This window comes from Empidonax traillii, unplaced genomic scaffold (assembly GCF_003031625.1).
Source record: "Empidonax traillii isolate 1590-97213 ecotype Southwest subspecies unplaced genomic scaffold, ASM303162v1 scaffold1392:size131462, whole genome shotgun sequence".
In the NCBI taxonomy this organism is placed as follows: Eukaryota; Metazoa; Chordata; class Aves; order Passeriformes; family Tyrannidae; genus Empidonax; species Empidonax traillii.
Window position 1 is genome coordinate 1 of NW_020956585.1, and position 10426 is coordinate 10426.

The 10426-nt window shown below is 50.6% G+C and overlaps 1 protein-coding gene across 1 annotated transcript; it reads right to left on the reverse strand.

Annotated features, from left to right (window-relative positions):
- Positions 1 to 8428: 8428 nt before the first annotated feature.
- On the reverse strand, positions 8429 to 9894 carry LOC114069907. Its single transcript, XM_027907022.1, has 2 exons — positions 9448 to 9894; positions 8429 to 9327 (listed from the first exon to the last, which is right to left on the reverse strand). Exons 1-2 carry the CDS (start codon positions 9751 to 9753, stop codon positions 8635 to 8637), a joined length of 999 nt encoding a protein of 332 aa, XP_027762823.1. The 5' UTR covers positions 9754 to 9894; the 3' UTR covers positions 8429 to 8634.
- Between the last annotated feature and the right edge of the window lie 532 nt (positions 9895 to 10426).

Consider the following 10426-nt stretch of genomic DNA (forward strand, 5'->3'; position numbering starts at 1 on the left):
TTATCTCAGCACTCTTTCAACAGTGCAGTTTTCTTTGTCAGTGCCAAGATGAAGTGGCCAGACCGTAGTGGAGTTCCAAGGACAGGTGCAACCGCGTTGTGAAGGGCGTGCTTCACTACTGCTGGATAAGCTTGCCTGACCTGTATTTTTTCCCTTCAGTAATGGGAAACTTTTGTTGGGAACTCTGTAGAAAATAAAAAATCAAATTGCTTTTTCAAAGAAAACTCTCCTTTTTCTGTGTGGTATTCATATCTTTCAGAGAACATCTTCCCTGCACTCAGCACTCTGTAACTGTGTCCTGTGTCCAGTGCTCATTCCCAAAGCCCCTTGCAGAGTTTGTCCCTACAGACAGAGGCGCACAGAGGCCGGGGGGTGTGTGCTGTTAGTTTGAGGTGGGTCTGTGAGCACATATTCTGATCCCAGTAAAGCCGTGTCCTAAAGCTTCATGGGCTGATCTCCCTGCAGCACCGTCGTAGGGTAGGGCTGAGACATCTGGCACTGAGTGGAGCGCAGGTGGAGTGGATCCTGAGCAGGAGATGAGGCAACATCCACATATGGGTGAGGTGAGTGGGGAGTGAGGGGAGTTCCCTTTTTGTAGCGAGCTTCTGCAGGGTAGCGGCCGGTTCCAGGGAGTCTCTGAAGCAGTGATGGTGAGAGCATCTTGCAGCAGCTGGAGGAAGCCCCTGGGTGCATCTGGAGATGGCTCATGGCTCAAGGAAGGGCCTGAGGGATGAGCCGTGTGCCGGGAAGCAGCGCAGGAGAGGGGAGCAGCGCACGTGAACAGGTGGGGGAGCATGGGGGTGCAGGGAAGATACACCTCAGACTGGAGGAAGAGCTTGGAGGTTTCTTTTCTGGATATGAACATGCAAAGCAGGGAGCGGGGTGGATTATAAGCACTATAGTTACTTGGGCAGGTGAGCCAGGACTTAGGGGAGGGACCAGCTTTCCTGAGCACCAAAAGTTCCAATTAATTGCCTGTCTCAGGAGCAGTTGAGAGGAGTTTCTACTTTGGGGCTGGGCTACAAAGGAAGGTACCTGAAACCACTGTGGGAAGCTTACTGCTATAATCAGACAGTAGTTTACACTGAGTTTTTAACTACTAAACCCACTGAGTTTTGTTTTCTCTGTTCACAAACCCTGCTGGTACTTGTTAAACTCACTTTCTAAGTTATGCATTGCTCGATAAACCCTTGCCTCTTTCCCTTATCCTAGAGGAATGTTTGGTCTTGCCTTGGAAGCAAGAGAATGTCCTGGTGTGTGTGCTTTTGCCATTTTTTTCCCTCCAGCTTATCTTTGAGCCTTACTTGGTGCTGTGTGTGATTTTTGTCAGCACTGGGGGAAGGGCACAACCTGCCATAATATAGACCTGTCTCCTCCTCTATGCAAAAGGACATGTTTTAGCAAGTGTGATGTTGCCCAGTGCCACCTGCAGAGCTCTCTGGGTGCCTGAGCCCTTTTTCCTTTTGCTTTTCTTTTATGGCTGTAAGTGGCAGCTGGATAATTTTAGAAGAGCTGTTAAGTTCCTTGCCTGTGTAAATGTGCTGGTAATACCAGGGAGGGAAATGCTTGAAGCAGTAGGGATAACTTGGCTACGAGCAGAATTTCTGAAGGAAGAATAACAGTAAGTGGAAGCAAATAGCAAGCGTCCAAGAACTTGGCTGTTTTGAACACATCAGAGTTTTATTACCACATGTTGTTTGGCACAGTGTGGTGAGTGGATGGTTTTGGGGAACAGATTTGGAGAAAATTCAGTGTTATTTTTTTCTTTAGTGGCAGTGAATACATTTGATAAGCCGTGGGGTCCTGTGATTCAGTTGTTCTAAATTAGGTAATTCTCTCAATGAGCAATTAGAGTTGTTATACAGGGATTTTCCTGTCAACTAATTGTTTCCTAATTTCTTTTCAAGCTCTCCTACAAACTCTCCACCGGTGTGCTTCGCCGCACTTGCCGTGGGGGCTGGAGTGAGAAGCAGCTGGAGGTGTTTGCTCTCTGCTCAGTCCCCGCCTTGCCCTCAGTTCCCTGGGACTCCAGGTAATCACAGCTCACCTTGGCTTTTCCAGGACCCTTGCTGAAGGGTTTCTAAGTGTGGCCCTGAGATTTTCTGGAGGTGGAGTTGATTGCTGTTTCAGGGCATGTCTCACTGGGCAGTCTGTGTTTTAACACTTGCCAGGGCAGGATAATTGCAGCAGAAGAAAGCCAAGGCAGCTCAGAGCCTGGTCTAGGCAGGCCCAGGCCTCTGGCAAGCCCAGGGCTGTCTGCTTGGCATCGCTTGTGTCCAGTTCTGGTCCTGCACTGTCTGCTCAGGGCTTGTTCCTCACCGTTCAGCTGCAAATGAGAGGGGAGCCAGAGGCAGAAAATGCCCCTGCTGCTGGGGCTGCAGTGTCTGCGGTGCCTGGGGGCTGGGCAGGACTCGGCCCTGCTGCCTGCGTGCTCTGCAGTGGCCAGGGAGGGATCCCAGAGGTCACCCCCTGCGTGCTGTGCTGCACAGCAGAGGCTGGGCAGCGCTTGCCTGCTGCCTGAGCCCGGGGGAGGCCCTGGTGGGGCTGAGGGGCTGCTGCTCTCTGGGGGTCTCTGGGTTTGCCTTGGAATCCCAAAGCCTCTGCCTGCATGGAGGGAGACAAAGGTGACTCTAAATTGGTTTATTGTTGAGTGTTTTGGTGCTGAGTTCATCCTTTTGGCTTGTTCTGTGTCCATTCCCAGCCTCGGTCAGGGCTTCCTGTGGAGCGCTGGTGCTGCTGCTGCCAGGAGAGAGAAATCCTTTGGGAAGCTGGGATACAAACAGCAACTTTATGACTTGCTCAGCTTGTTCTAGGTAAAAGCAGGTTTTAGGGAAGAAAGGCCTGCAGGGAGTACTCGGAAGAGAAGGGGAAAGCCAGGAGCCTTTGACTTCCCCAGTGCACTTCATCGTCTTGTTCTCCTCTCTGTCAGCACAGGGCAAATCACTGACTTGGGTCCAGCTCTGCCAACGCCTCGGGGTGTGAGCAGCCAAAGGCAACAGGCTCAAACCCTGCTAGCCATGCTGGTCCTGGTCCTGCCAATCTGGGGTTCCCGGGCACTCCCTGTGAAATGGTACCATGACAATAATTTTGTACTGGAAGGGGAAAGGAGCTGTGTCTGTGAGAGTTCAGCTGTCCATAACAAAAGCTTTCTGCTTTCTCAGTCAGTAACGTCTTTGAATGTCTTGCAGTGTGCAGGAATGCCTGGCCTCAAAAACTCACCAGCTGAGTCTTAGAGGCTTCTTTGCGGACCTGTTTTCAGGCAGCCAAATTGGCCCCCCAGCAGGGACGCTGCGCCTGCTCTCCCGTGGTTCCCAGGGATCTCTGGGCCTTCACGCCGGCACCGAGATGTTCTCGGGAAGGCCCTCAGATCCCCGGAGCAGTCTGGGACACGGGCAAGATCCCCCTGCATTTCGGGAGCAGATTGGGCCCCCCTAGAGGGACAGTGCTGTTGGTGCCCCCCGGGCTCGGGGCCTCGGAGGACTCCGGCGCGCACCGAAAGGGTTCTTTAGGGAGCTCCTCCGAGTGTCCCAAGCTGGGGAGCTCAAAGCAAGGTCCCTGGAATGGATTCAGGCATTCCTGAGAGTATCAGAGGTGGAGCTGTCCATCTTGGCCATGCAGCTCTGGAATGGACTTGGAACTGGGTTATAAAAGTGGTGCTCTAATGGCAAAAGGAACGTGGGATTGGAATTAAGGAATGAGTGGTGATGGTGCCATTGACTGTTTTCTCTTGACTGTCATTGTAAGAGCTACAGGAGTGCAAGGTGTGGGTTCTAATCCCCACCATTTGGTTTGCACATGTGTAAGTCAGACACAGGTCCAACTTCCTGAGTCCTTAACACAACAGAGGGGGAACTAAGGGATGTCACTGTTAAGGTTTGTGGCATGACAGGGGTTAAACTGGGCAAACAGTGAGTAATTCCTCACAATGTTTGCAAGCTCCCCTAAACCTCTGCTAGGAAGAGATTTCCTGGAAAAGTTGAGACAGAAATGAAATTGAAAACCGAGGATATTGAGATTGTACTTCCTGAAACAAAATGTGTGAGAGCAGCAGCTCTTGTGCAGGAAATAACTCCTGTCAGCAGCACCGTCCTGACTGAAGTGGCAGATGCAGTTGTTCCTGTGGTGTGGACCAGTGGAAAACAGCTGTGGCCTGTGAATGGCCAGGTTAGACAGTTGTCAAACAGTAGCAGAAGTGACTCTCCAGGTAACCCAATATAAATATGAGAAGCGCAGTGGTCAAGTAAACCAGTGCATGCTGTGACTGCAGAGGCAGGGATAGGTTGGGATCCCAAAAACTGGGATGGAGATGCTTGTGATTTAACTGCTTTAGAGCGTGGTTCAGAGGGTGAAGTGTTTGCTGAAGCACAGCTAGTAACAGGAGGGAAAGTGGAAGGTGACCCCGATGGTTATCCCATCAGGCCTGATGCGGTGGAGGATTTTACTCAGCCTGACCTTGCTGGTGTTCTGGAGAGGTTTAAAGCGAAGGCCAGAGAGTCTGTGATCTCCTTGGCAGTTGGGCTGCATGACCTGGGAGCCTCTGGGATCAGATTGGACTCTGTGCCAGCTGGGGGAACAGGGAGGCTCCTGAGGAACAGAGGGCAGGGGGGCTGTGGAGCTGCCCCGGGGGGAGCAGAGGGGCCTTTCCTGGGCCACCGCCTCCGGCCCCCCTCGATCCCTGGGGCTGCAGGGCCAGCAAAGGCTGTTTGGAGCAGAGAGTGCTGAGAACTCCCTGTGCCTGTCCCCAGCCTGGCACTGTCCACAGGGACACACAGGGCAAAGACCATTACAGGGAACAAAACCCCTTCCTGCCAGAGGGTTTGTCCTGTGCAAATCAGTCCTGGGCAGCAACTGGACTTGGGCCATCAGTCAGCTGCTCTTCCCCCAGAAAGCACCATCCCCGTGGGCATTAACAACGTGCCCTGTGCCCACCTCTCACTGTGCACCCACCTGAAACCAGAGCAAGTCTTGCTTTGCTTGGAAGAACTTGAAATGACTTTTTTAAAAAAAAAAATTCTCTCTTCTTTTTTCCTTTCAGGTGCTGGACTTGCCTCTCTGGATGTGTGCTGAGCTCTGGCTGCAGGGACTGTCAGGCCTTGGTGGCAGTGCATTCATGTTCTTCTCACTGGGAAACTGGAAATAGTTATTAATGATATTGCAGAAATGTTTTCTGAAACCTGTCCCCTTCTTTCGGCCTTTTGCTGATAGATCTTCTCCTTCTGCCTTTGAATTTACAGCCTCCTTGCAGCTCCCAACTGGCAAAACCTGGGGTGACTCAGTGGGGACAGAGGTGACATTTTTATCTGGAAACTTGGGGTAATTTCTAGGGGATACAGCAACTGTTTTGGTAGGAAAGTGTGTTTAACCACATTGGCCCAAGTTGTGTTTGCACCAGCTGGGGCCACAGGGGCAAGGCAATCCAAAGCAAGCCCTGCTTGAACTCTAAATCCCAGGGTAAGTTTTCCAAGCTGCTCCTTGAGGACTAAAAATACATTAAAATGGAACTAAGAGCACTAAGAAGATTCCTGTGAATCCCAGTATCACTGTCCTAGAATTTTGAACAGGTTTTGAAGCTGTTGATGGCAATATTGGCTTTGTTCCTTTGTACGAGTCCCTCAGTAGGATTTGGGGTTTCTTTGGGTTTTGACTCCCTCCCAGTGGCCTGGAGTACTATTTCTTTAAGACATCCTGCAACCTGACAAACAACTCCGGACTTCAGCAATAAAGACAAGAAATTGTTTTGTAGATACTGGAACTACTCTTGTACCTAGATCTTTTATAAGACACATGGAATCACAGAATCACAGAATATGCTGAGTTGGAAGCAGCGATTCCCACCCATCCCAGGTTTTTTGTTTGTTTTTTTTTTTATATATATATTTTTATATTTATGTTATTTTTCCTTTTTTTTATTTTGTATCCTATTTTTCTTTAATTTTGTTTTTCTTTTTAATTTATTTTATTTTTATTTATTTTTGTTGGGTTTGTTTTTATTTATTTTGTTTTATTTTTTAAGTTGTTTTTTTTTTATTTTACTTTATTAGTTATTTTCCATAAAGGCTTTGTGAGGTGGCCACGCCCCCAAGGTGGGATGGGAGGGGACAAGGGGGAAGAAAGGGAGGAGTGACACCCCCTTGACACCCAAAATGGGGCCGGGGGGGCATCATTGGTGTTCCGCTGCCCCTTTTGGGCTTCCCTACCCCCATTTTGGGGAGGTTTTAGGGCCCTTCCCTGACATTTTTTGGGGTCACCAGCCATATTTTTGGGTCTCCTCTCCCACTTCTAGGGGTCCTCATTCACTTTTGTGAGTCCCCACCCATTTTTGGGGCTCCTTTCCAACATTTTGGGTGGGTCTCCACCCCCTTTTTGAGGGGGTTTCCCTACTTTTAGGGGTCCCCGTACCCATTTTTGGAGCCCCTCCTTGCCATTTTGGGCTCCCCCTCCAATTTGTAAGGTCCTTGGGGATCTTCCCCCATTTTTGGTATGCACCCTCTAATTTTTGGGGTCCCCCACCCACTTTTTGGGGTTTCCCCCCTCCCATTTTAAGGGTGGCACCCAATTTGGGGTTCAGGGGTTTAGGGAGAGAGTAAATGGGGTCCCCAAAAAGGACTTTTTCTCTTTTATTTCAATTTTATTTCCCTTTTAGTTTTCTTGGATTTAATTTTCTTTTTTACATTTATTTTATTTTATATTATATTCTTTATTTTTACTTTCTTTTTATTTCATTTATTTTCCCTTTTTAATTTTTCATTTTTTTTAAATTTAATTTTTTATGTTATTTTTATTTTTTCTTTCTTATTTTTCCATAGAGGGAAACACTGCAGCTCCTCTGGGCAAAGGAAAGGCTCCCCTGCTATTCCCTTAAACACAATGCCTATTTGCTCTTTCTTTTTTAATTTATTTTGTATTTTATTTATTTTTCTTTTTAATTTTATTTTTGTTGTGTTTATTTTCAATTTTCTCTTTTTATTCTTTTTATGTTATTTTCAGTTTAGTTTTCTTTTTAATTTTTTTAATTATTATTTTTTAAAATGCCTCCCCTTCCCACCACTCTTTTTCCCCTCAAGAAGCACTATTTTTGTGGCTTTTTTATATCTTTTTTTTTCCCCATGAGGGTCCCTTATAACGGAAGGTTCCCCTCGATGGAACTCTTAAAATGGCACATATAGAGGTTCCTCTCAAACTCTCAAAAATGAGGCACTACACGGATTCTCCCTCAATTTAAACCTTCAGATGATGAAAATGGCCTCAGAAAGGTTGTCCCCTTCCATTTCAACCAAAAAATAAGGGAATAAGGGATTCCATGTCAATTAAAACCTCTAAAAACATGGAAAAGGCAGGTTTTTCTTCAATTGAAACACTTGGAATCACAACTGGAGGCCTCAATTTAAACCCATTTTCCCCTCAAACCCCTCATTTTCTGGGGTCACTGGAATGCACTGGGCAGGGCCTGGGAAGATGAAATTGAAAGCAGAGTGAGAATGATCTTCCCTGTGCCCCCACTCTGCCCCACCCTCTTAGGTGCTGCTCCCCCTCCTGCACTGCCCCTCGGCACAGGGTTCAACCCCCGGCCCCTTCCCTGGGCAATGCTCCATGTCCAGGAGAATCCAGGTGCTTCCCCAGGGCTGGGAGACACTCTCACCAGCTCTCCTTGAGAGACCCGAATGCTGCACCGCTCCCCCCAAGCAGCTCCCTGCAGAACGTGGGCCCAGGTGATCCCCAGGAGCTGCCCAGCAGGGCCCATCCCTCCTCAGCCATGAAGCTGGCTGAATTTCAGGGATCAGCTCCTCCAAGCTTGGGAGCAATGCATCCCAACAGGGAGGAAATGGGGCAGAAATGCCACGAGGCTTCCATGGATGGATAAGGAACTGGTGAGCAGAGCAAAATAAGCAGCTCTCAGGAAGTGGAAATGAGGGATAGCCTGGGAGGAACACAGGGAAATTGTAAGAGAAGCTAGGGGACAAGGTTAGGGAAGCCAAGGCCATTAGAATTGAGTCTGGCCATGCCACCCAAGTTGGAAAGGCAAATGCAGGAAGTGGGAGAATGAAGAGCCTGAGCCCCTTGTAGGAGAAGATCAGATCTGAGACCATCTAAGGAACCTGAATATAAACAAGTCCATGGGACCAAATGAAATCCATCCATGGGTCCTGAGGGAATTGGCAGACAAAGATGGTAAGCCACTATTTATCATTTTTGAAAAATTGTGGCAGTTACATGAAGTTCCTGATGACTAGAAAAAGGGAAATGTAACCCCCCATTTTTAAAAAGGGGAAAGCAGAAGACCCAGGGAACTACAGACCAGTCAGTGTTACCTCTGTGCCAAGCAAGATGACGGAGCAGATTCTCTTGAAAACTATGATAAGGCTAATGGAAAACAAAGAGATGATTTGTAACAGCCAGTGTGGCTTTATAAAGGCAAAATCACGTTTGACAAAATTGGTGACCGTCTGCGATGGTGCTACAGCATTGGTGGATGGGCAAGAGGAGGGGACCCTCAGTCAGTTTGCAGAGGACAGGTTGGGTGAGGGTGTGTGTCTGCTAGAGGACAGGAGGGCTCTACAGAGGGATCTGGAGAGGGGCAGGGATTGGGCTGTCCAGATGGTTCCTGAAGCACCCCATTCCTCCACCCCTCCCTGACTACTCATGATTACTACGCCCTTTTCTCCTCTGGGTCCAGCACCGCCACCACCACTGGGACCTCAGGTGGATGCAGAAGCCCCGGCGGCGCTGAACAAAGTGTGTCTGCGAGGCTTCCAGGTATCTCTGGAGCCGTGCACGGAGCTTCCCCAGGAACCATCCAGTGGTGGTGCTGCTGTATTCCACCTCCGTGGAGCTGCTACTGCTGCTGCTGCAGCTTTCCAACACTGTGGGATTTACAATCACCACTAGTCTAGGTAGAAGCCTGGCCATGGATCTTCTGCGTTGCAGTGTCGTGTAGTCCCTGCTGCACTGTCCTGTGGTCTTACGTTTGGCCTCTTCTGCTCCCTTGTTCATGTCCGGCCCCGGCAGCTCCACTGCAAGGCACTGGGGAGACTCTCTGCCCCCCAGCAGTCCCGGCAGCTCCACCAGCATCTCGGTCTGGAGCACCCTGCAGTCCCCTCCCCTGTATTGCTGCCGGGCCAGCTGTGCCTCCAGCTCCCTGTGCTGCTCCTCAAAGAGCACCCAGGTGTCCTGGGAGCTTTGGATGAACCTTTGCTTCCTGTAGTTCATGGAACTTTGTCGGGAGCTGCCAGGGGACACTTCTGCTGACTTCTGTGCCCTGTCCAAGCTGCTCTGCTCCTCCAGCCGGGCTATTGCTGCCCTTGGCTGCTTCCAGTGCTGCCGGATCCTCTGCAGGAACCACAGATGGGTGAGACAGCAGCAGCTCCTGGGCCCACCCCACACCCTCCACGACGCTCCACACGCTACTCCAGCCCAGCCCAGCCCACAGAGCGGTGCAGAGGCACCTACCCATAGACGCTTGTCCCGCAGCACAGCAGCGACCAGGATGAGCTGCAGCACCAGGATCGTGACTGCAACCAGCTCCCCTGCGGTGAAGATGTTGAGGTACCTCATGGCACCATCCCTGGCGCTCCAGGTCACCACCACAGGCTGGGGAAAAGCCTCCCCAGTGACCTGTGGGATCCCAGTGATAGGATCCCAACCCTGTTGGGCTGGCAGAGGCTGAGGTGGTGCCCATCTGCAGTGCCCAGTGTCCCATGGCCCGTTACAGCCCTTTGTGACAGCGTGGGGCAAGCAGAGCCCCCTCAGAGACATCACAGGGCAGGCAAGGCCCCCTTTGTGACATCACAGGGCAGGCAGGGCACCCTTTGTGATATCACGGGGGAGGCAGGGCACCCTTTGTGACATCACGGGGCAGGCACGGCACCCTTTGTGACATCAAGGGGCAGGCAGGGCATCCTTTGTGATACCACGGGGCAGGCAGGGCACCCTTTGTGACATCAAGGGGCAGGCAGGGCATCCTTTGTGATATCACGGGGCAGGCACGGCACCCTTTGTGACATCAAGGGGCAGGCAGGGCATCCTTTGTGATATCACAGGGCAGGCAGGGCACCCTTTGTGATATCACGGGGCAGGCAAGGCACCCTTTGTGACATCACAGGGCAGGCAAGGCCCCCTTTGTGACATCACAGGGCAGGCAAGGCACCCTTTGTGATATCACGGGGCAGGCAGGGCATCCTTTGTGATATCATGGGGCAGGCACGGCACCCTTTGTGACATCAAGGGGCAGGCACGGCACCCTTTGTGATATCACAGGGCAGGCAGGGCATCCTTTGTGACATCAAGGGGCAGGCAGGGCATCCTTTGTGATATCATGGGGCAGGCACGGCACCCTTTGTGATATCATGGGGCAGGCAGGGCCCCGAGGAGAGCCCTCACTGCCTCAGGCACATGACCATGCCTTCCAGGTTGTCCTGCTCAAACCGTT